The following is a 26,574-nucleotide window of genomic DNA, read 5'->3' as shown; positions in this document are numbered from 1 at the left end:
ACCAATCGGCAGTCTGTCCACGGTTTTTAACCCTTCGCTGGGTCCCCCTGCTGGGCGGAGCCCACACGCTAGTGACGGCGTTTCTCAGCCAATGACAGGGGCGCTCTCGCCCTGGGGGCCGGCTCTCTCAGACTGCTGCAGTGGAGGGGTCGCAATTCATTATTCACGCCAAAGGCCAGTTGACAGAACGGGCTTCAGGTTACACTGAACAGAGATGCCTGCTCCTCTTTCCACTGTATGTTTTACACGTGAGCGGTTAGCTCAGGCTTTGCTGAACACACATAAATATTTTGAATGGGTAGAAGCTGCATGCAGATACTTCAGCATTGGTATTTATTTTAATTTAAGGAACATCAAAGAATATCAAATAATTTTTGCACCATGAGTCATCTTTTTGGCTGCTGATTTGTTGCAATTTAAAGGCTGCAGGCATGAAGGTATTTGGCTATTTGTTTGGTCTGGGAGGTAAGTAGTTTGCTAGTTTGGTGCATTATTAAACCTATTAGGTCCAAACTGCTGTTGTTTTCCTCTTTGGCATGGCTTTAAACAAAAAGCATTGCTATGCCTGGCCTGGTAAAGCATGCTTAGTGTGATACTGGCTGCTGCTGCATTAGGACATAATGGGACCCTTTGTGTTCTTCATCAATGTTTTCTGTGCTTCTCTGCATCCATCTCATGTCCGTGAGCAGGGCTCTCTGTTCGCTCTCTCCCCCTCACCCCACCCCCTATAATAGGATTGTGGAGGGGGGTGAGGACCAGTTGCTAAGCAGCGCTTTGACTCCCTCTTCAGTCACCAGCATCTCCGCGCTCATTGGTTGCTGCGAGTTTCCGGCTTTGGCCACAGTACAGCGGGAAAATTGAGGACAGCGTTTGGTGCTCACGTTGCCCCCTGCTGGCCACGGAGGGTAAACCTGGCAGCGTGACCTCTGTGCGTTGCCTTGTGGAATTGACCAGCAGATGATCGGTCAGCAGTTTAACCAGGTTCTCAGCCGGCCATGTGGCAAAGCCGTTAGAGTCATACTCAAAGCCTTTTTCCCACGGCTCATTTTCCCCTCTCTCTGTAAGAAACCCAGCTGTCAACCCAGAATAGCAACATTAATGATATAAGAGTGTGTGCGCGCTAAAAACAGGTGCTGCAATGATTAAATCTAAAGGTCCCCTCAACCTTCATTGCAAACTCATATATTCATCCACTCAGTTAAATTTTTTTGGAACAAAGTCCTGTCTAAAACAATCTTGCTTTGCTCTGCAAGACTCTCAAGTCGTGAGGATTGCAATGTCTTGTGGATGACATCACAGACAAGGGGTTTACAAAAACAAGGCAGTTTTGGCTCATTGCCATTTGCTTGCTTTTTTTTTTTTTTTTTACCCACAAATGATGTTTAGATTCAGTGATCAGGTGTCCACACTAACTGTGACGACCCAACTGATTTCACCTTTGCCTGAATTTAGTCAATTAAAAACATTTTTTAATTCAAATTAAACCTTAATATTGAACTGCTGGCAAAAATGAAAATGTCTAAGAATGTCAAACAATACGAACTCAAATGCCATAATTCCATTGTTTACGAATGAGCCTTGCTACAGTTACCATTACTTGATTTTTTTTTCTGCGTACCTAGACGCTTAGTTGACCCTGGTTAGTCATCCACGTGGATGGATTGTCTTCATCGGTGGAATCTGTCGCCCTTATTCATATGACACTAGAATCTGTCTGCCCTGGTCCATGTCCAGTCCCATTTCCATGGCAACAAGATTGCTCATCCTCTCGCCAGTGATTCGCGAGTCACGACTGCAAGTGTAAAGCAAAATATTCAGTGTTTATTCGAGTGTTGATGTTCATATGGGTCTTGTGGGTCTACAGGACTTGTATGCATCTTGGGTACACAAAGTCTCAAAATGTACCATGTGATGCCACTTCAGTGAAAGAGAAATAAGAAACAACTCCAGCTCATTTGATGGACATCCATGTGTTTTATTCTCTATGTATTAAAAATAATTACACATCTCTTTGTTCTAAGAGCCGTACAATATTGAACGAATGAACTATAAGTAGTTATCCTTGTAAGTCATAAAAATAGACATTCACAGCACATAAACAATGCAAAACAGGATCATATTGCACAAACTTTGAGCACAAATGTTTTCTCTCCTTTTACTTTAATTATTAGTGATTAATAATTATATATAGAATTCATATATAGAATTATATATATTGATTTTTCAGGGGGTAGACAGTTCCCTTTGCCACCAATAGTACACTCTTGAAAAGGTTCTGTAATATATATTACAATAATTAAATAAAATGTATTGAATATGCTATGAATGTTAAAATATACAGCATATGTTGTACTTATGTAAAGTACATGTATTAATCCCCATTTTCATATGTGATATTATGCACATATTATAGGATATACTGTAAAATATACAGCATAACATATATCCTGTCATATATGCATGTGATTGCTTATACTGTATAATAGGTTTAGTATTATATACTGAATATTTTAACATACAGTATATCGATGTTTCTTATTTGGGATTTCCTGTTTTATCATATCTAATAAACATTTCCTTTCTGTTGGGAGAAGTTTATTGTGGCAATTTAAACCCTCCATAACATAACGTCTTTGGCACATTGATCTTCATTATAAATTGTTCAATTTATGCTAAGCCGGACTCATGGTACCAACGACCAAGAATGCTGTAGCCACCATTTTGTCTATACCCAGCTCTTCCAAACCCTGGCCCAGTTATTCTGTCAGCGGATACAGGCTAGAAGCGGACACACCTACCCTCTGTAATGTGTGGGGGCCACGGAAAACACACAGAAAATGCATTAGACTGAATTTACTAAGGGGAGACCTGTTGGTCCCAGAGGTGTAGACCAAGGTCGAATCTTCTTCTATTGATTTTCTAAGACATTTGCAGCCTTGTTTGTCCACCACAGGGTGAAAGAAATGAGGGAGATGGGTCTATTTTTCAGTTGAAAAAGTGGGACCTGCACACAAGGGAAAGTGTTTATTGACAGTTTGAGATCCTGCTGTATTTTTACATTTAAGTGATAAAATTGATTGAAAAAAAAGGTTGCCTAAGCCAAACATCTATGTTTGGACAACTTGATGCTCAGTTTATATCTGTTATATTAATATTTAAATAGATTATAGTATGTAGTGTATTCTACACATTTCCCTTTGTGTGAAACAGTATTGCTTGTGACCGTTTCACACAAAGGAATCATGAAACCATTTTCAGAAAGTAAATCCTCACACTTCAAACCCTGAAGCATATCAATAATGTTGTCATACCAGCATGTAGCCTACATTTAGAAATGATCTGCTTTTTCAACTAACAGCTTTAGAACAGCATGCATCTTTGATGAAAAGAGTTTTGTTCATAATAGTTGCCAAGTGTCGTCTTTCAAGTATCATCTTTTAATTTTGCAGAAAATCCCTTCTATTTTCATTCTTAATAGGTTCTTAGAAACATAATATCTAAGAAACACACACATACACACACACACACGATCAATATGACTAATAGCTACAGAATATGGTGGTACACAATAGTACATGAAAAATTGGGAGATGGTAAAAAAATAATATATAAATATATATATATACTGTATATAGTACAGGCAAAAAGTATTAGGCCACCTGTGGTTTATTTATTTTTTTTAAACCTTTGATAGTGAAGAATTCAGTAAATTTAGGTGCATTTGTTGAATAGCGGACCAATGTACAAATATTTTTATTCTATTTCTACCCACAATAACATACAAAGATATCTATCTTAAGTTTTCTTTTAAATCTCTGGCCTGTAAGGTAAAATCCATACCGAATTATTCCATACCTAAAGTGTTTTTTGTTTTTTTTACCACATGTGGCCTAATCATTTTGGCCTGTACTGTATATAATACAAGTATATGTAATATACGATAGATAGTAATATAAGATAGATAGATAGATAGATAGATAGATAGATAGATAGATTTTCTGTTTTTCCTCCCAGCTTCACATGAAATTGTGTTAGTTTTTGATGCCGTGATAATGATTCACACAAGCACTATATTTCTAGCAACACTGCAGTTCTAATGTGAATTCAGCAGCAGTAGTAGTTTTCTGAGTACCCATCCCCTTACTTTCAACAGGGCCATGCAAGGGCTGGGGGTGGCTGCATGTTCAAACCCCAGGTGAGACACAGCAGTTAGACCCTTGAGTAAGGTACTTAATCTGAATGTCAATAGTAATTGTTCAGTTTAAGCAAACAAATAATGTAAATATAATGTTTGAATTACTTTGACCATTTGACCCGTGTCAGCATTGTGTCTTGAACTGAGATTTGTACAGACCAAGTCAAAGTAGTTGTTGCCTCTACAGACACATTGCCCGTGAAAATACCTTCCCTTTGGCTATCTCTGGAAGTGTTTCATATATACAGAGACTTAATAATGCAATCTGTTCTTATATATTATTAGCAACATGTGATTTTGGGTGTATTTTTAAGAATTATATATTTCTGATGTAAATGTTTGTGTTCTTTGTTATTCCACTGTAAAGCACTTGAGGGTACTTGCTTCTTTGAATTGAAAGTTCTCTACAAATGATGATGCTGATGGTTCTGATTATTATTATTATTATTAGCATGCTGGTTAGCAATCACTAAACATCAACCAAGTACATAGCTGTATAAATCATGTAGATATCTGTGGTGTGCACCACAGAGTACTGTATGAGTGTGTCTGTCAACATAAATCACTGAGATCAGCACAGTTCCTGAAAGTAAACACTAGCACAAACACTGCTCTCTTTGTTGTGCAATGTCTTGCTAGATAATTTCAAGTGTTACTTGCTTCAAATGATCAAGAAACCATCTTAAAAGCATTTTCTCAAAAAAAGAGAGTGGGTAGGTAGGGATTTCCTATAAATATATTCTTTGCTCCGTTCTGGAGCTAGTCTGGTTTGCCCTCCATTTCAATGGAAACAGATGACAGCTGGCATGGGAGGTAGAACAAAGCCAGTTACTGCTTTCTGCCACTAGGTGGTAGTACAACATCAAGCTCAATCAGTAGTGAAGCGATACAGAACTGAATTTACTCTTGATCTCTGTGCAGGTGAGCTATAAGGCGTTAAATTCCTAATCGAACCTAAAATGCCCCATTTACATTTCAGAAAAAAAGAAAATGTGTTTAATTAGCTTAGACATCAAAGCTATTCCTTAAAAGTATTCAGTTGACAACCGACTGAGTAAAAAGATGCAGCGTGATGTTGAAATCCATTGCAATCATAAATACTAAAAGCCTCAGGAGAAGAATGCCAACAGGACATCTTTGACTGGAAAAATGAGAAGTAAAACGACATCGAAAACCAACGCGACGACACAACCCGTAATGGAAACGGTTTGATATACACATCGCACCGCACGGGAGACCGCAAAAGCTACGAGAGTTGTTGTTCTTCAGCACTTTGTATAGCAGTATGTGATTTGTACACTTGAATCTCAAGCAATTATAACAAGACCCTTAATGACATTTCAGTTCACCTGACAGTGCACGAGCACACACACGCACGCAGCTCACGGCTGTGTATTTATACATGTCCATACGCAGACTATTACAGCTCTGCAGCTCTATGAAAACAATGTGAATTACGTGTAACATTTACATATATTCATATTTACTGTTATTACCATGTACATTTTTACTTTAGTAAAGTGTAACTGCTGTTTTGTTTTCTCCGACAAGTGAAGGAATATTCTGACAAAGGGCAACCTCTTCATTTGTAAATGCAGTTCCCGCTTTTAATGGGGGAATCTGGTTCTGTTTTTAAACTGCTTTTTGCATACATCCTTCACTATTATGCTTGCAGTATAGCCTACATGCCTTGCGGTATCTAAAGCTTCTTTCATATTTATCTTTTGAACTTCAGCCAACTACAGGATTATTATTTTTCCATTTGTATTGCAATTTGTTTTCCTGCTCTTATTGCATGATAACAAAGTATTTCATAGTGTGTATGTAAGAGAGAGAGAGTGTGTTTGCGCATGTGCGTGTGTGCGCACGCGTGTGTGTGTGTGCGCGCTTGGATTGAGAATATTAGCATTCACAGTGGGACACCATTCGGAAATTCCGAGATCACAAAAATCATTCACGGTTATTTTTATCTATTCCTCTCGCAAATTGATTTTTGTTCAGGAAAAGTTAGCACTGATGTTTTTCCACTAGCTGTCAGATTGCTGAAGCGAGAGGCTGGTCTGACATTTGTCAGGGGCTTGGACCAGTAAGCAAAGAAAACAAATAGCAAGAGAAAAAGAAGAATTGCTCATCAGAAAAAAGGACAAATTTTACAGCAGCCAATCAGATTTTTTATACTGAATAAAATGCTCACATTTTCATTAATTCTATTTCATTTTTCTTGTCTTTGAAACTATTCTTGATGAATTTTGAGGACAACTGTCACCTTAATGTTGACTGCAATTGGATATGGCAGCAAAAGATTGTGGCGTATGAATTTGAAGCAGATTCATTTACACAAATGTCTAAATACTGTATACAAAAGGGGACCTGATAATTCAAATGTAAGCGCATTTGACAGGAGCCGTGTGTCCTGGGAAAATGATGCCCTCTTTAAATAATTCATAAGCTCAAAATAGGTTTTATAATGTGGTCAGACTTGGTGTCTAGCCCAGACAGTTAAAACCCTGCAGATTTAGCTCTATTCACAACCTGACAGCTAGATTAAAGGTACCATGTTAAAAGACCCCTCCAACCCCCAATACACCTCCACCCACCCCCCACCCCCCAACACACACACATCTTCCTCTCCCCTTCTCTCTCTCTTTCCCTCTATATTTCCCCTTTCCTGTTGTCCACTCTCCTCCCTCTATTTCTATCTCCATCTCTCCCATCTCTTTTCCCTCCCTCCATTTCTCCTTCCTAGGGAGTTTCCTCTCCCTCACCTCCACCCCCCACCCCACCCGTTCCTCGCACCCCTACTTCTGCATGTCGCACTGGAGTAGCAGGACGATGGAGGGATCGCTCTTGGCTGCTTCCTTGAACTCCTCCAGTGTGATCTCGTCGTTGTGGTCTTTGTCCATCTTGCTGAAGATCTTGTCCACACGCTGCTGAGGGGTCAGGCCATCCTCATTCATTCGCATCATAATCACCGTGCCCACCATCTTGTAGATTGCCTGGGGGAACACAGAGGAGGTGGGGGTGAGAGGAGAGGGGTGAGTCTGTCCAGAGGTAGACCGTCCTATGTCAGATCTGCAGTTTTTATACAGCCCAACAGGTTATCATCAAATTGCATCAAAAAGTGCTGTACTCTGACTCACTAAGATTTATTTATTCATTTATTTATTATTATTATTATTATTATTATTATTATTATTATATTGTATTCCACTGTTAGTATGATTTGCACAGAGTATGTCTCAAAAATTATTTTAAAACCTCAAATAAACAAATATAAACACATTCACCCCCCACACACGTGCAAGCACGCGCACACACACACACACACACCCATTTCCACACACACACGGAGCGCTACCCTCACCTCGATGATCTCCAGCATCTCCATGCGCGTGATCTTCCCGTCACCGTCCAGGTCGTACATGTTGAAGGCCCAGTTGAGCTTCTGCTCGAAGCTCCCGCGGGAGGTGATGGACAGGGCGCAGATGAACTCCCGGAAGTCGATGGTGCCGTCCCCGTTCTTGTCGAACGTCCGGAAGGCGTGCTGAGCAAACTTGGAGGCGTCGCCGTACGGGAAGAACTGGGAGAAAGAAAGACAGAGCCGATAGCCCACAGGGCTCACACTACAGGCAGGCTGTGATGCGCTAATTTGTCAAAAGACTGAAGCTTTCGAAAACACGAGTAATCAAACAGCAGGTTCCCATCAGGTAGTTCTGAGGGAGTGCTGAGCAAGCAGACGACTTTATCCATTGAATTCATTTGCAATCAGTTTGTCGGTCACCCCGGGTTAATGTATGGACTTGCTAGAGGTATTATTCGACCTTCTACAATGTCACCCAATGGGCTAATTTGATTCGTTGTTAGGGTTTCAGTGAATTGGATAGGCTGGCTCCCGCCCTCTTGCTCTGAGACTGAAGAGAAAGCTGAGTGCCTGACTACCCCCTCTGCGATACTGTGAAATTTGATTTTCTCCGAAACACAAGAACGCGTTTGAGCGGTTTTTTTTCCGTAGCACCGCCGCTGAGCCGTACGAACTACGTACGAGTCAAACAGCCCGTGTGCTTCTCATCGGGGCTTCTTCCAGGGCTGCTCACCTTGACGTACAGCTGCTGGAACTCCTCCAGGTTGAGGATGCCCGTGGGGCAGTCCTTCAGGAAGCCCTTGTACCACTGCTTCAGCTCGGCTTCGTTGAACTCCGTGCTCTTGGTCAGGTCGTCCAGGACCTCGGGGGCGAGCTTGCTGTTGTGTTTCCCCATCGCTCTTCGCTCTTGGCAACTGAAAATGGTGGGAAAATGCAGGATTAGGGTAAGGGTTAGGGTTTGGGTTGACCAAAGGAAGCAGTGTCATTATACCTGCATTTTATTCCTTTTTTATTTGCTTTTCTTTACCTTCCACCAAAAGTGAGTCGCTGGACCCACTAGAGGTCCCTTGTAACTGTACAATTCCAGCGAACCTAATAATCAGAACAGAAACAAGAAAAACACTGCTACGCTATAGATGACAGACACACTCAACTATGGTGATTTTCTCAAGACTTTCTCAACTGCACAGTTTAATTGACATTACTGAACAATTTTTGTGGCACACCACCACAAGCAGGGCCAAGCACTGCAAAGAGCGAACAGCAAAAGGGCAAAAGCTAACATGCAACAAATCAGCCAATCACAGACTTAACAGTCTTGGGAAATGGCTTTTAATTGCACTGCTTTATTCTTGGAAGGTAAAAGTGGAGCTTGTGGGACAACGCTGTATTCTACCAGATAGGAGCGTGCCACCGTGAAGCCAACACAAAGGTGCCTGGCTGTTGAAAAGGTTCTCTTTCCCCAAGGACCGCAGAGTGCGGTAAAAAACTATGCACTTCAGCAGAGAGTCTCTGACCTGAACTGACAGTCCAGACTGGTTCCCAGTGGCCTGAGCTGCAGTGCTGTGAAAGAGGCTGTGGAGCACCGAGTGTAACTGTAATCGGGATGACAGCGTAGCCTAGCGGCTGAGGTGCCGCGTGTGGGGGCTGGATCCCCAGGGGGGCCACCGTCTTGAGAAAAGCATTTTCAACAAAGCTCCAGTGAGCACAGAGCTGGATCGAGGGATCGTGTCAGATTGAAAGCTACGTACACAGTGAGTGGTCACCTATGTGGGGTTATCTGCTAAGCAAATGATGCAGATGACATACAGTCCTCTAATTGAAATTCTGCACTGCAATTCATTGATTAATTTTATTCTATTTCATTTTTTTGCCGTGGTGATAAAGCATTCTGAGGTGAATGCTCTCCATTCCAATGACAAATACAAAATCTGAGTAATTTATATTAGCAAATTTATCTTTTGTAATTAATGGTATTTTTTCAGGATTTTTTTCCCAATAAAGTCTCTACTCATTAGTGTTTTATGAGTAGGGGCTTAATTTGAAATTAGAGTGAAAGAGGAAGAGGAATGTGCTTTGGAAATGGACTTTCTCTGGGGTCGAGAGAAACAGGAACTAATAAGGGGAAGTACTAAATCAATGTCGCTTGATTAATTTATTGATGCTCTCCGCCTATTAAAAAGGATGAAATATTTAACAGGTCTGAAAACTCGACCAAAGAAGGCGAGAATTGCTGCAGGGGTGGCCCAGATTGGACCACATTCATTTTTAATACCTAGCTATATTAATTGTACCTCCTTTTTTCTTTTCTGACAGAAGGTCATATTTTCATTATGAGGTCATCTTTAAATAACTCCTCCTCACATATCTCCCTTTCTCGCTGCAAACTGGTTTGTGGGCAGTCTTGCTCCAGGAAGGTGAAGGATTTCAAATGGATGACAGAACAAGACGCATATTTCTCACTGGTTATCCTGTTCCTGGCTGGACCCTTTCTGAAGTTCCCTTCCTGTCCTCCATAAGCATGTTTGATATGCTTCCTTGTAAAAATAGTCATGAAGGAAAATTCACAGTAAAACAGTGAGGTCATCAGTCTCAGCAGTTCTCCACTGAGACCCCAGTCTTGGGTTTTAACCAAAAACAGAAGAGGCCTCCCGGTGTCCAACTCACAAAGAGCTGTGACATCACAGCAACCCCTCCAGGAGCACTGCCACGGGCACTGTGTGAATGAGACTGGGCTCCTGGCAGGTTAAGACAGGCAGCTGTAGATGGGCAGGGTTGTGGGATGGAAGCCTTTGGTAATATATTGAGATTTTAGCCCGTCTCTCGTGTGTTTGACTGCCATTCAAAGGTTGTGATGCGAGAGGATACCCCCGGGCTGGTCACCAATGAACTGTGACAATTTCTGAGTTCAAAAGGTGTTCTTAATATATTACTATGCAGGGACATTGTAAAGGTAACTAGTTCCATCTAATGAGACTGTTCTATAATTAGACTCTGAGAGATTTCCTTGTCTCTCCTCACTGACTTGACAAGCCAAGGGTAATTTCTCCTTTATTTCGGCCTCCAAACTCATGCGTAAGTTTCGTGCGTAAGTAAAACAGCGGTCAGCTGGTCTGTCAGCTGCTATTCAGATCCTTTGCAGATGGAAGCAAGTAAGCATTGCAAAGCCTAACCACCCAGCCGGGAATGCACCATCAGCATGTTTCCCTCACCGATGCCTGCTGTATCCCTCTATGTTTTTGGGTTGAATATCTTGGTTTGGCTTTCAGTGTCAACTGTTCCATTGTTTCTACAGATCATTGTTTGGCAGCATTTATCGCACAGAGCGAGTGTGTAAGTATGTAGTGTTCATGCAGCAAATGTGGTCACTTCCGACCCCTACGAAGCCTGACTCTGTGAACCCTGGAGGCCAGCTGTGGTGTTTCCTCGGTAAGATGGCACCGCACTGCTTCTCTGCCACACCGCGGCTCGCCTGTGACATGCTCCGACACGCTCGCCGCGGCGGCCTCTCCCGGACCCCGCTGCGCGCTGAGCCGCGCGGTCGCCATGGGGCCGACTGCGGCACGCTCTCCCCGACAGGATGCCACATCCCAGAAGAGCACAGCGCCGTCGGGGCCAATGTGGAGAGCTCGCCGGGGGCCGGCCGGGCCACCGGCGGGCAGCGGGCGGCACCGAGCGGCAGAAACGCAATTTCATGTGAAAATTTGTCAAAAAGAATGTAGAATCACACTCAGCGAGACACCGGGTGGAATCACCTTCCGGGAGTTTACAGAGCCTGCCTGTTCACATTCGGCCAAAGTCAAGAAAGAGAAAACATTCTGTACCTGCCATGCCGTGCTCCCCTTGCCCTGCAGTTACCGTTCTACAGCAGAGACAACAAACTGTGCTGCTCTGTGTTACGTTCACACCATGTCACAACCCCCCGACCCACATGCCTCAACACATTCTCCACTGTCGTCCTCCCTCTCTTCTGTAGCGGAACATCACATGCTCTTTTCTACTTCATACTGGTAGAGTGGTAGAATCCCAAAAATTAATGAATCCCAAAATGTGGGTGGCTACGTGTTATCAGCGCCTCATAACTTAGAACATTTGAAAAAGAGACCAAAGTCTTGTCTGGTTTGACAGCACATAACACCACCCACTACAGGGTTCACAAGACATCGCTGGTGAGAACGTTCTGTGAGCTATCTGTCAGCAGATCTGCTATCTCCTTATACTGGAGAAATATAACACACTCCAGTTTGGGCCAAAACAGGGGTTTGAAAAAAAAATTACACAAAATGATTCATTTCCCCCCATGATTTGCTTTGCACTCGGAAAAAACCAACCAATTTCAATTCAAACATAGAGTAGGACTAGGTTATATTTCAGAAAGTTCAACAGGTGGCCCAAGCATCCATAGGTCTCACACCTAGAGAAAAGATACCATGTTGTATGATACATGCAACAATACAAATGCATCTTTCTATAAAAGTATGACTCTATAAAAGACTTAATTGTGCTGAATCATGCCGTTTTTTTAGTTCACCATTCACATCAGTAAGTCAATTAATCAAAATTGCACAGCAGGAATTATTACTGCAGGTCAGTGTTGGCTTACTCTGCACTCCTGCTTGCCTAAAACACAATATCCAAATGGAGCAGTCATGCACTTAATGTTATCGCATTAAAGCACACAGGCAGATGGAGAGGAATGAAAGATGAGCCGAATAAACACAGGCAAAACAGCATTGTACTGGAATGAACTGCTCTGCAAGAAAACTAAATAATGCTGACAGGACTATCCTCGCATGGTCTGCTGAAATTGTCCTTTTCATCAAAGAAATGCGTTATAGCTGTCCACCTGTCAAAAGCTAGCTGCATTCGCCTGTCGTTAATTTTGGATGATATCACACTTACCCAGAATATTTCTTCCTCCCTGACCTCTGGGAGCATTGAGGCCACAAAGAGAGCTGAGAAAGGTTATGTGCTGACAGGTTGATGACAGGTGAACAAGGCTCTTGCGTTGGCTCTGAAAGACTATTTCAGAATGGAAAACAATCAAACTTTCTCTAAAGTACTCTCGAGTTTCTTTGCATCATGCAGAAGTTAATATCTTGATTTTATGCACATCGCAACAAATATAGTCACTGCAACCATGGTGAAGGAAAGGGTAAAAGATGATAAACATCTGAGGGGCTCAAGTGGGTACAGTCAACCAGGACCCCAGTCCTCAGATCCCTACCATCGCTCCATTCTAGTGGTCTGTTAATGATTTTTTATGCTTCAGTGGGATATGAGCATTCTAAGATCACAGGAGGGTAAACATGGACATCTCTCTTCAGATTCAGCAAGTTTGTGCTTTCAGAAACAGCACAGGGACCTCAGAAGCCTGGAGAAACAAACTGCTCATGGAGGAAGAAGTCTAAAAGGCAATCCACCAATACAGAGAAAAGGCTCCCATAACCCCCCTCCCGACAAAAGCCCAATACTGCCAGCAGGGCATCGCTCTGGGGACCAGGGTGGGCCAATTCTATCAGCCTGTCAGGGGAGGAAACGTCGCAGAAAATTGAACTTTCCCTGCGAATCGCCCAGCCCGGAGATGTGCCTCCACAAAATGCGATTAACTCACGATTCCCGAGCGTCTCACGAACAAATGAATCAATGCCAGTCACCGGGGGGGTGGGGGTGGGGGCGGGGGGGCATAATGGAAAACCAATCTTTGGATCTCGCAATATTTGTACTTGCAAAATAATCGCCTTTTGGAAATCCCCTCAATTAACGTCCCTGCACTGTAGCTGAAAGAAAGAGAGGCAGAATACTTCACCCCTTATTGATAAACAGGTCTGTGTTTATTGATGGGCAAGCCCCTTTTCCCTTAGGACTATGTCTCGCTTGCTATGAGATTTAAATGGGAAAACAGCTCTGTGGAGAAGATGGAAGCCATCATTTCACAATTTCCGTTCTCAGCGCTGATGGCTATCTGCGGCTGGTGCGGAGTCCACTTCTGCAACAGCCGCCATCGCCCGTGTAGTGCAAATCACCAGCAGGAGGAAAACTGAGTGACACCAGGTCAGAGGCTTAGCAACCAAGACCAGGCTCCCTTGGCTGAAGACCCCTGTATCCTTCCTTTCTGTTATTTTTGTTTGTTTGTTTGTTCGTTTGTTTTGTCAGGAGCTGCTTCACAGAGCAAAGTCACAAATTTTGACAGTGCAAATCAAGCAGCGCCTCATAATCTCAAACTGTGACAACACTGATTCACTGTTATGGCTTGATCATGTGTAAAACCGGTGCTGAAAATTAGCATTACTGGTGACATGTTCAATCAACAAAGCCGTCAACAAAGCCATGTCACAATTGTGTAAAATCCCATGTTGTCCTAAGGCTGTGAGAATGAATTAAGCAAAAAATTCCATTCAGAGTCCCTAAACAACCATAAGCTTTTTAAGGAAGTTACATTTTCATGACTGTGTTCCGGATTAGTGCTGCAAAAGTGATCAGTTATTCTCTGCTGTACGCTATAAGTTTTTCTACTCCTGTAAACACAATTATCACATATGAGGGACAGACAGACAGACACGTGTGCACACACACACACACACTCAAAAGTGCTAGAGTACACAACCAAAATAATGGGATGTCTTTCAAATTTTCATCCTTTTCCACCCATTGCCTGTTATATCTTTTACTTCAACTTGTACTGGTCCTCTTTGATGCCTTCGATGAAACACTCTTGACACTCTTGGTCATTTCTTTTTTGAGAATTTCAGCCTATATAAAGACTGGCTGCTTGTGAAAAAGGACAAAGCACTGAAACAAAGATAAATGTTAAGAAATTGTCAACCATAATGTTTGGAACTAATGACTTCAAAGTGTTTCTGATCAGCCAGGTTTCTGTGTCCAGTTGCTTCCTTAATACAGGTATAACAGAGCAGGTATAAGAGATTCTAGTTCTGATTCCAGACTTTTGATTGCCTTTAGAGTCTGCTATTGTCATTTGTCAACATGAGGACCAGAGTTGTGCCAGTGAAAGTCAAGGAAGCAATTATGAGGTTGAGAAGACAGAAAAAGACATACACCAAACCTTAGCCTCACTCAAATCAACAGTTTGAAACGTCATCAAGAACAAATAGAGCCCTGTTGAGCTCAGACATCGTAAAAGGGCCTGTGAGCCCAAGGAAGACCTCTACAGTTGATGACCGAATAATTCTCACCATAATGAAGAAAAACCACCAAACATCTGTCCACTCTTCAGGAGGCAGGGTTGGACCTGTCAGTGACTAATGTCAGCAGAATATTTTAAGAACAGAACTACAGAGGCTACTCTGCAAGCTACATAACACTAGTTGGCCACAAAAACAGGATGGCCACGGTACAGTTTTCTAAGAAGTGTAAATGAGCCTGCATAGTTCCAGAAAAATGTCTTGTGGACAGATGAGACCAAGATTCACTTGTATCACACTGATGGCAAGAGCAAACTGTGGAGGCCCAAGATCCAAACTGTGAAATGTGGTGGGGTGTTATGGTTTGGGCATGTATGGCTGCCACAAGTACTGGCTCACATGTCTTCACTGATGATGTTGCAGCTGCTGATAGCAGCAGCAGAATGAATTCTGTACATAAGCATCTTATCAGCTTAATTTTAAGCAAATCCCTCCAAACTCATTGGACGGTGCTTCATCCTACAGCATGTAAAATGATCCCAGACATGCTGCCAAAGCAACAAATGATTTTTTCAAAGGCAAAAACAGGAAAATTCTTGACTGGCTGAGTAATTCACCTGAACTGAAAGCAACTGAACATGTGTTTCATATGTGGAAGAGAAAACTTAAGGCAACTATCCCCAGAAACAAGCAGGAGCGGAAGATGGCTGCAGTACAGGCCTGGCAGAGCATCACCAGAGAAGATACTCAGTACCTGGTGATGTCTATGGTTACACACTTCAAGTAGTCATTGCATGCAATGGAGATATGACAAAGTACTAAGCATGTCTACTTTCATTTACATAACATTAATATGTCCCAAAGGAGGTGGGGGGGGGGGGGGTTGCTATGTATAAAAGTGCAGCAATTTCTACACGGTGTGTAAAAACTCCCCAAAAATAAAAGCTGAGAATGTGCACTTGAACCACATGTGAATTTTCTGATAACAAATCTAAAATTGTGGAGTACAGCACCAAATCAAGAAAAACTATTTGTTTTACCCAAACATTATGGAGCTCACTGTGTATTACTATATTAATTAGTTCAACCAATGTCAGCATCCAGGCAGAATAACATAGCTTGGATTCTATCCATTTAAACAGTAGCCACAGGAGTCACAGTCCGAGTCAGACTTACTGCTTCCCACTATGTTGCATAACTGTGAAAGGAGTCCTTTTAGAGGCAGCCCGTCACACTGTTCTGGTCAATAGCTAAAGTGGCTATACATGTCTGCAGTATGAGGAAGCAGGTCCTGCTGCATGTACCAGAGGGATGTTACGCTAACAGTCTTGGAAAAAGACGCTAGTGGGGGCGGTCAGTAAATTCCCAGGCCTTATAGCATGACTAACATGTGAGGGGAAATGCATTTATATTGATATAGTGATTGGCACTCCCAGTTGTGTAAATATTCCATACTGGTCAGACGCCGATGGACCCACACCCAACCATGCTTATAGGTCATGTAGACCAACGTACAGAAAAGATATGGAGAGACATGGCTTCTCTGCAGAGATGGTGGACATTAGAAAAAACGAGTTCCAGCCTCTTTGGGGCGGAAAACGTGGCACATGAAGAGTGAGCTTTATTTATCATTTAGAAAGTGCCCCTGCATAATTGGTTGTCAGGGAAACAGACAGAACAGGCCCTTGTCTACGAGACCAGCAAATAACAATGAAAACGACAACCTTGGACAACTGCATCACACATGCGCTCGGTCATTGATAGCTTCCCACTCCATTGCACCCTTTGCAAAAGTAACACTCGCTTCAAGCAATATTGTAAGTTCAAGTGCAAGTACTTTAACCAAAGTGCAGGTACTTTAAAGTAAATGTCAGCTAATCTAAGAAAAATACATTCAAAGGAGAATTCAGTGTATATTTTGAATTAGATCGAGTGGTCATATTTGGATTAACTTAACTAATGACTACCAGGCAGCCTTGTTTTGACAGATTTGCATTTCACAAAGTCCATTGTTGATTCTGGATTTCTGCACAAATAGTTAACTGACTTCCTTCACTTTATCCAAAGAAACGTATTGTTTTTATTAAACCCATCAGATATACAGTAAAATTTAATCAGCCAGAAATATCAATAACAAAATGCAGACAGTTACAAGCTCTCCTGCACTCCAAGAAAACAATAAGGCAAGACAGTCAGTAGCCATGTTTTGGTCCCAGCAGTGCCTTCCCCAAGGCATTCTCCTAGGCATTCACCTCCAACATGATGGCAACACACTATAGTTTGCTGGAAACATGACACATTCTACAGTATCAGCTAAGTCACTAAATCCATTGCTTTTGCAGTGCTGGTAGCCATAGAAGAAGCTATGCTTTCCTTAAGGTATACAGACCAACCAAGTATATATAATCAGCATTTTTACCTCAACATCTTTTCTGGAAAGGTATCAGAAAGGTACTCTTACAAAATGCTAATTTTAGAAGTTTGCTTTTTATCTTGCTATATCTTATCACCGAAACCTGAACACATTGCTAGAAAAAGCAATGTATGGCAGTCATCATTTGATGTTTCAGAAGAACAGTATTTTAAAAACTGAAACTCAATTCAATATTCAAGCCACAATATTGTGGAAGTTAACCGTGCTTAAATATTTACTCACACGTCTTGATTGGCAACCATACTGTCTCTACTAGAGTCCTCTCTCTCTTTCTCTCTCTCTCTTTCACACACACACACACACAGGCACACACATACATGCACACTCTTCTCTAATTTCCAACGCCATTGGTCTGCCTCTCCTTCACCAGGCCCAGCTGCATCATTTTAAATTAAAGTCTTTGAACCGTATCAAGCAGCGTTTCTATAGCAATGCAGATCTCCTCCTCCGTCAGCTCCCAGCTCGAGACGAAGGTCCCGGGCACTCAGCCGTCTGATGTACAAAGAAATAACTGACAACGGAAGCTGCACTTGCTGCACTTTCGTTGTGTTACCCAACAAGGCAGTTACGTGGAGACTGGAGACTAAGACCTTCTAATAAAGAGCACTTCCTGTTTATCCTTACACACACAATACACACATTTTAAAAATACTTCAGGCTCAAAGGTAGGGGTGGGAGTAGTGCTGGGGGGGGGAGGGGGGGGCCAGTTTGGGTCTAAGGCTGAATTCTATTTCAGTTGATTGAATCTGCGTATTCCTCTTGTTGTTTTTCTTTATGTTCTGTGATTTGTGAACAGGCTGCATCTCATTGAGTTATAACAGTAAAATTCCACCATCCATTAAAAGCCCTAGTGGTTGAAAGCAAATTGAAATAATCCAACACTAAATGACCTCAATAATGGAGTGGTGTATACACTGCAATGAAAAGATTTTTCAAAGAGAAATATTTCATAATTCTACTAAATAATTAATTTATCTTTGTCTCAATGTAACTGACCTGAGTCTTTAAACTGTCTTGAAATGATTCATACCCTGGCACACTTAAAAAACAAGCTTTACTTTTCAACTTAAATTCGCAGTCAAATTTGAACTCATCCACAAATGGACTGGTTTGCTGCCACATGTGGAATGGATTGGTTTTTCATAGAATGATTACAATTGTGCTTAGCTAGCATGCCAATCTCCTTCAGAAAAAAGAAAATGTACAACTATGTTACAAAGAACAGACATACCCTACACAATACACACTGTGAAAAAGTGCTCTATCTGCCCGTAGTAGACATTGTCCTTTGGGAAACAACTTAACAAGGGAGTGTCCAAGTCTCCACACGGGTCCTGGTGCAATTATTTTAATTTCCATCCAGGTGCCAGTTATCTCACTATCACAGGTTTTACTTACAGCTTTGTATGTAGGGATCAAAAGATCAAAGAGCCTGGTGTGAAAGTGCCCTTTCACACACAAACACACTGCCCAGTTCTATTACAGGAGTAAAATCAATGCATCGTCAACACAACAGAGGTGAAAGAAGGTTAATAAATGCCACACCAGGAACACCTGCTTGTTGTAATGTGAACTCTGCGTTGAGCACAATTAATAGGGGACCTGAGTTTGAGCTCTGCAGGTTTTTGAGTTCCCCAAGTGCAGCAAATGGGGCCTCAACCTCTGGGTTTTGAGTGCACTTTGAATGACTGCATCACAAACTGCTGCCCCTCCCACAGCAGGCAAATTCCTTCACCCACACCTACTGTAATGTCCCACGGGATGCATCACAAGACCAGTTAAGGCATATATCTACGGTTAAAAGAAATACAACATAACATAACACATAAATACAATCCACGGGGCCATGTCACTCTGTTTGGCTATGTGTGCAGTCTCTCTATTCGGCATTAGGGAAATGGCCAAACTCATTTCAAATCATTCTGAAAAGCATGTCATAAATTTCAATATGCATCTCTGTGAGCGTGCTCAGAATTCACAAAAGGAACACTGGGACGCTGATGAGGAAACAGTCATCAGAGTCTCTTTAAACATTGGTGGCAAGACTGTAGCACAACCAATCACCACGCAGCAGCAGTGTGTGCAGTCTCTAAGGTGCAGCCGTAGAGGTGTGACACTGTTTTTTTTTTTGTTTTTTTTAACTCAGAGTGAATCATGATGAACTGCTAAAAGCTTCCTCCTTGGGTGAGAAAAATCAAAACAAAGGCAACCTATGTCAATGTTCACTGACATGTGTGGTTCATACTGGAAAATAATACATAGTAAATGCCAAAAAAAGCAAAAAGAGAAAGGCCAGTGGTTAACATTAGAAAACTAAACATTAACGGAAATAAGTTGTGATTTTCAGCCTTGATAAGCTAACATCAAATGACACCAAGTAAAAACCCACAATCAGGTGGAATTTACTCCATATTAATGTGCTTCTTCTTGTGTCTTTTTTCTTTGGTGACTTCTTGCTTTTACTGATTAATCAAACCCCCTCCTTCTCTTTCTCAAGGATGCCCATGATTTTCATCCTGTGAGTGGTCAGATAGGCCTACATAGGCCTCCACTCTGCAAACCCTCTACTCAGTTAGGGAAACAAAAAGAAAACAAGAAAAAATAATCATTTTCCTCATGCATTATTGCCAGTCTTAAGGCAAGCACCTAGATGGTAGCACTTAAATGATTGCATCCAAGACTGTTCGTAGCTCTAGAGCCGTTTGCTTCCTATGTTAAGAGCACTTTTGCAGGTGGTTCTCACTAAAAGCATCTGCCAAATGATTACATTGTGAATTGCAGAATTCAAATGATTTCCCAAGTCCTTCAGCGCTCCACCCTGCACCACAGCACTCTCCGGAGAAGCCCCGCATGAAAGAGAAAGCCTTCTTCAGACGTAACCCTCCTCTCATTCATCCTGTGCCTTTTCCGGATAAGACCATTTTAGTCACGTGAAACACGTTGGATCTCAGTTGTGTAGAATGGCTTTCACTTCTGAACAGCACCCTCTGCAAACGAACGGCAGGCGAACCAGCGTCCTTTGATGCACGCAACCCTCTCGCCGCCGGCGAAACGGCAAGACGCATCGATCCGCGGGGCCCCGCCTATTTCCAGAGGCCTGGGACCCGTGCGTCCTCCAATGAGACGCGCGCACGCTAGCGTAGTCCCGCCGCCCGGTTCAGAGCGACAGGGGGCCTGCGCGGTCGGCCCTGCCGCGGACGCTTCGATTCGGGTCCACGCCGCGCTCCGAGAGCGTGCGCGCGCCCAAGCCCGTTCCGCTTCGCCTCGCCGGGTCTGCGGGGAGACGCTTCGCTCGGCCCTTTCCTGAATCGCAGGGGCGCTCGCACAGACTCCCCTACCGGCTCGGCGTGCGGTGCCCGCGGGCTCCTGCTCCCGCGGGAAACGGAGCGCGAGGGGGGCACAGGCTGGCGAGGGAGGAACGCCCGAACCGCGGAACAGATATCCCAATGTCACGACCGATAAGGAGGACGACGGGCGCATTTGAACCCATTAATATTTCAGGACCTCATTTTCATTTATTTTCAGGCCCCGATTTGAATTCTGTCAGCCCTACCATGAATAGCTCATTCTAAACCCTGGACCGCCAGCACCCCTTCTGCTCCTTCAGAACGCAGAAATGCTGATAACCGCCAGCCACCCAAGCGTCTGCACCCTGTATGAAACTGCTGATTGGTCTGTGTTTGTCATAGCTGATCCATCTGGGTTTTGATTTGCGGGACATTAATCTGATCTGACGTGTGAGTGAAACAGAGGCATTTCATTCATAAACCCCCTCCCCTCAATTACCAATACACTTACTCAAGATTTAGTGTATCCGTTAAATTACAGGGCATGTGTAGCATTGATCTTCCCTGAATGGCATAGGCTACAGGTAGCATGATTATGCAGAGCTTAAGATATGCAGAAAGGGAGAGTGTTAGTGTCGAATATGAGGGTGAAACGCTGAAGCAGCCGCTGTGTGCCAAGGCATCAGCTCCCTCAATAAAGAATGCTGCCCTGTATAAACAAGGGATGTTTATTTCAATTCATTTCATTTGTGAATAATCCATAACCCAAAGCACTGCATGAAACTATACAAAGTACAACAAGACCTGCATTCATTTTCACTTTCATTACTAATATTAACACTCAGAAATATAATGTAGGATTAATTGTATACTCTTTTTGTTTAGAATGACCAAATGTTTGGCCCAATGTGCAATATAAACAAGATCATCAAGTGCATCAAAGTCCAAAAGTGTATGTATTGTACAGTAACCCCAGTTGCTGGGATATGCAGTGTAAATTAATTATGGATAACATGCTTAACTTGTGTATGTTTTTTTCACAGCTCTGAACACACAGAAGAGTGTGGCAGAACATGTCTCAGCGTCCAAAATATCTGCTGGTGGAATCCACATCTTGCGTGTCGTGTGTCATGTGTTATATGGAACAATCCACTTCATGTGTGTTGTGTGTTATATGGAACAATCCACTTCATGCGTGTTGTGTGTCATGTGTTATATGGAACAATCCACTTCATGCGTGTTGTGTGTCATGTGTTATATGGAACAATCCACTTCATGCGTGTTGTGTGTCATGTGTTATATGGAACAATCCACTTCATGCGTGTTGTGAGTTATGTTATATGGAACAATCTACTTCATGCGTGTTGTGAGTTACGTGTTAGCTAAATGGAACAATCCACTTCATGCGTGTTGTGAGTTATGTGTTATATGGAACAATCCACTCCTGCCGTCCAACCTGTCCCCAGGCTCTATCGGATAAATACAGTCACTAAATGCATTTGACAGCATCTCCTGCTGTGATTGTCTCCTTTCACTATCATGTGCAATAAAAAGCCACCCTTCTTAATATCAAAGAAACAAAGCAGAAACTCGACAAATAAAAGATCTGCCAAAAAAATAAAAATCATAATATGGAAAGCGTCACTTCTAAATAATAAAAATAATAAGTGCCTTTTAAGTTACAATTTGTGAAACCAGAAGCACTTTTTCAAGTCATTTTAGATTGATTTGACTAAAAATTGAACTATATTCCTGTGCTTTGCATTCATTAAGCATGTTTTAAAAGGTCAAACTTTGCGTTTGTCGCCACATGCACCCATCCCCCACACAAAAATCAATTTTTCTGACCAGCATAGGAGCAGTGACGTATTTGCCTGCAGGAAGGCTGGCAAAAAGGAAAACCACAAAACGTCTAGCATCTAGTGTTTTTTTGGAATTGGATCATATGAATTAGAGTTGGTAATATTTTTTATAATGCATATCATCTTTGTACTTGCAAAATTCCAACGACATTTCATCACAGCAAATCAAGAATATAAGTGTGTTTGTACATGTTCAGTTCCAAAAGCAAGCTGTGCAGTAGGTCAACAGGAACATTTCAGAAGAGTTTTTGTGCGTATTTGATGTCCGCTGTGGCTAACATTATACCTGCAATGGAATACAGGACTGGAAATTGGAATCAGTGGAATATTCCAAAGAGGCAGCGTGAAGGCTCTGATTACAGATCTTCTGACGCAGAAATTAGCAACCCTTCATTCAGAGACCTCCGCCCCTCCGCCCCTCCCTCCTAACTGCACAGACGCATCTGCTGTGATGGACAGGTGATCACAGATGTTGAGAAGAGGAGGTGATGTTCAGCCACATATAAAGCCATAAGCACGTGTAGACAGAGCTGGGAAGTACAATGCAAACTGACATCCCATTGTACTCCCCGAAACACTCTACACGCCTGCATCAGACAGTTCCACCACCCCTCTCAGTACAACAGCTAACAAATAAACTTTGCCTTCATCTTCACTCACATGGAGTTGAAGCAGTTCTACAGTACCATCAAACCTGTGGTATTTCAAGAGTAGCCTACAAAACGGTGGTGCTCCGAATGTAGTAACATAATAACAATATAAACATCTGACAAAGGTAAGAAAAAGCGTCCACAAGTCGGCGTGACCTGTCAGTCCTATCACCCGACAGATGCACAATTTGAACTACACTCAACCTCACTCCCTCCTACCGACACAAACCCAATCCCTACCATGAAAACGGCCCACATATATACACAAACGCACAAGTACTGGAGCGCACGCACGCACATACAGCGCGAGCAGACACAAAACAGTCTTTCCCAGGGACTGAGCCACCGGCTGATCACAAACGCTGCGTATTCACCTCTGAGTCTAAATTCACTCAGCCGCTTTCTGAAGGTCTCCATTATCAGTTGTGTCATACTTTCTGATTTTTCCCTAAACAGTGAGCCAGAACTGCACAGAACTACGATGGAAGTAGCCTATTAGCACTGACTGTAGTTCTTAATGTTCAAAATTCGTTCGTTCGTTTAGTTTTGTTTCAAAAGATACCGAATAGCATGCCTTCAACACTGAAGCCCATAAATCCCAGGAGTAACTATTCAATTTGCGCTTTTTGCTTTGCATTTGACGCACCGCTGGTCTTTGACGCACCACTGCTCTACACGTGTGTGATCATACGCATTTAAGTCACGCAAGCATACATGTTGACATACCAGCACATGGACTGATCCCACGCAATATGCTCCCGACAGATGAGTGCATCAGAACCACCTGTGCACTGCGCGCATCCTTAAGCAGTTCAATCTCACTTAACATTTTTGTCCGGAACATGAGGGCGGGTTGTTCGTATTTTTCCTGTCACAATACTGAATAAAATTGCAAGCACACATAATATATGAAAAATATTGCTAAATAAAATTTTCTGACACTCAGTTTTCCCCTTTCCCCTTCGCTTTTTCCCTAATAAATACAAATGTATTCTTATTCACTGTCATTTTAAATTACACATGCATGAACACAATCAATACATTAATAATATTTTATGTTAGTGTAATAATCACATCCAATAAAACAAAAACAAAACAAACCACTTACCCAGAAAGAATCAAATGTTAATTCCTTTTGCTTGATATATTTGAGACACGAGTATCCTCTTACAGTGACCGAAAAGAAATTGTATTTATTTTGGATATTTATTTTATTTAAAACGATACCCCGACTGCACTTTGCAAACCCACCGAGGCACCGATTTCTCCTTCTTTCCTGTTTTCTAAAAGTGAATGGACTGCTTGCGTTTCCCTTGCCAACGACAGACACTATGCGTAAGGACCGCCTAATGTTGCTGCTGATTGGCTAGAGACAACGATATGCAAGTTTTTTTCATCTTAATTCGATACCCTGAGCTGTCTGTCTGAAAGCATCTCCTAGCGCTGCATATCTAATTGAGTGTCGCCAGTTTCCTACCAACGACGTAAATGCTGGCATGCCAACGGGGAGGGGGGGGCTCTGTTCCGTTCGTAAAAGCTAGATGTAGCGTTCATGAATGGTGCTGTAGGGTTCTTTATACGTGCCTGCGTTGATGCTATCAGCAGAAAAAAAGTTGGCAACACGTCGACACACCCATACACACACCTGTAAATATTTATTCAAGAGCTATTAAGTGCTTATGGAAATGACAATTAGTTGAGTTTGGCCAGTCTCAAGTGAATATAAAAACACACAATATTGAATACAATATGGAGTAAAATCCATATCAGAGAATATGTGACATTTCAGCTCTGGTCCAAGTTGTATTACTCTGTACCTGTGTGTGTGATTTTTTAGTTCAGATGAAGACATCATATCTAGTAAAATTGCACCATGGGTTATATTGGTATGGAACAATTTTCCATGACTTAGATGTGTCTCATCATCTAACGTATGTAAGAGAAGCTTTGTGAATTGATAGTTCCCTTCCAGGAACAAAAGGCTGTCTGGGGAACTTGAGAGAGAGAGCTTGCTTTTACCCATCTCATGCATTATTATTATTATTAGTAGTAGTAGTAGTAGTAGGTTCAGGTAGAAAATAGTTATTTTCAGATACAAATTAGGGTGATTGTTTCAACTGGTCCCAAATTCAAAATCTTTACATGGAGGGATAGCGCACTGCTATATACACAATATTTCTGTCTCTGAAAGGAAAGTTTCCCGGTCTCATTCTGTTTACCTCCTGATCCTGTTCATAGGGTCCCATTTAAAGGTATAGGCCTAACTGTGGATGCATGCACTGTTGCTTTGTGACTTGGTGACTAATAAAAGCAATAATTAATATCCTAGTTTTTTTTCTACCTGCCTCATTCCCTGCACACACCTTCTGTCATTATTAACAGCCGTTTCTACTTCATTTCAAGAAGTGGCCTAGCTGACCCTGACATCTGCTTCATGTGAATTCAGCACACACTCTGGTGGTGGCAGCCAGCAATGGCAAGCCAGATGTTCGGACCTCGGATGGATGTCTTTGCCTTTTCTTCCCTAATAAGCTTCAGATACAGACAGACAGAATGAGAGATGTCAAACTTCACCCCACAGGAAAATGGCTTAGTAGGTCCTGACCAATTGGAAGGACTATTCCAATTGGGGGGGGGTGGAGCTTGAGCTCTAGCTGGACTTTAGGCAGGTAGTATAACAGGAACTTTCATAAATGTAACCATATACAGTATATCCAGGCCACTTCAAGATGGCATTAAAGGGGCAATGCAAGTGAATTTATGCTCAGTCACATGGTTATGTTGAGGCAGGGCTTGGTCTGGCTGAAATGTAACAGTGTTTACATGAGCTTGAGCTCAACAACCTGTGCACTCGCAGTCAAATCCTTCAGGCCCTCCCTCAGCAGTAAGCCGGGGATTCGGGGAATTGATTACCAAGCTTCAAAACTCCTGGGTGTCCCTGTGGGGTTCTGCATCCAGCACAGAGATGATGGATTCTTGCCTTTTTTTTTCTTTTTTTTTTTTGCTGGCTTGAAATGGCGTCCAAATGAGGCTTAGTCACTCAGGGGTTGCATCCCTAATGCGGGGAACACTAAAGAAACGGGAACTCATTAGACCACCGCGCTTGTCCCAAGGGGGACCTGAGCGCATTACACCTCACTCCTCCGCACGGATTGCGAGAATATCTCTCCCTCCTCTCTCCCGGTGAAGGTATTTATAGACCTGGAGTTCAGCAGCCTGTTTGTTCATACGGGGTCTTCTGCGTCCCTTCTGCTTTTGCCAAGGCTCCCCGGTACCACTGCGAGCCGCTCTGGCCCTGTCAGAGCCCACCTGCTCTTGTGAGGAGAAGCCAAGCCTCCGACGCGTCCCCAAACACGCCCCTCATCCCTCTCAGCTGAGCCCTGCGTCTCAGAGAAGAGTGCCCGCAAAAAAAGACAAGGTAAATGTCGCTTGATCCGGAAGGGCAGAGGCGTCAGTCACGGTGACACCAGGAAGGCAGCTCGCCTAATTACCGAATGCGTGATCACTGAATTCCGATCTAAAGGGTGCTGTGACATTCCCTGGGTTCACACGACGCAGGCAGGCAGCCGCTTCCGATCAGCCGCGTCAGAGGAGAGGGCTTTAACTTTTATTTTGCGTGACCTTTCCTCTCGCCTCGAAG

General features: G+C 42.7%; 1 protein-coding gene across 3 annotated transcripts; it reads right to left on the bottom strand.

Moving 5' to 3' along the window:
* Window positions 1-1,954: 1,954 nt before the first annotated feature.
* On the bottom strand, window positions 1,955-24,251 carry hpcal4 (hippocalcin like 4). Of its 3 annotated transcripts, none has more exons than XM_064347602.1 (4): window positions 24,043-24,251; window positions 8,290-8,470; window positions 7,560-7,775; window positions 1,955-7,191 (listed from the first exon to the last, which is right to left on the bottom strand). In XM_064347602.1, exons 2-4 carry the CDS (start codon window positions 8,449-8,451, stop codon window positions 6,994-6,996), a joined length of 576 nt encoding a protein of 191 aa, XP_064203672.1. In that variant the 5' UTR covers window positions 8,452-8,470; window positions 24,043-24,251; the 3' UTR covers window positions 1,955-6,993. The 3 variants fall into 3 exon arrangements, with proteins under 3 accessions (XP_064203672.1, XP_064203671.1, XP_064203673.1); XM_064347601.1 differs by lacking the exon at window positions 24,043-24,251 and adding an exon at window positions 17,358-17,608; XM_064347603.1 differs by lacking the exon at window positions 24,043-24,251 and adding an exon at window positions 12,459-13,136.
* Window positions 24,252-26,574: the final 2,323 nt, after the last annotated feature.

Source organism: Anguilla rostrata, chromosome 8, assembly GCF_018555375.3.
Source record: "Anguilla rostrata isolate EN2019 chromosome 8, ASM1855537v3, whole genome shotgun sequence".
NCBI lineage: Eukaryota > Metazoa > Chordata > Actinopteri > Anguilliformes > Anguillidae > Anguilla > Anguilla rostrata.
Note: the sequence above shows the minus strand (reverse complement) of the source record. Positions and strands in the feature narration are given on the sequence as shown.

Excerpts from the sequence above, each read along its gene's own strand:
- hpcal4 (XM_064347601.1), bottom strand. The coding sequence starts at position 17,377 with ATGGTTGCCAATCAAGACGT. Across the intron at positions 8,471-17,357 it reads ATGGTTGCCAATCAAGACGT|TTGCCAAGAGCGAAGAGCGA; the intron begins GTGAGTAAATAT and ends CACCATTTTCAG. Across the intron at positions 7,776-8,289 it reads TCCAGCAGCTGTACGTCAAG|TTCTTCCCGTACGGCGACGC; the intron begins GTGAGCAGCCCT and ends TCTTTCTCCCAG.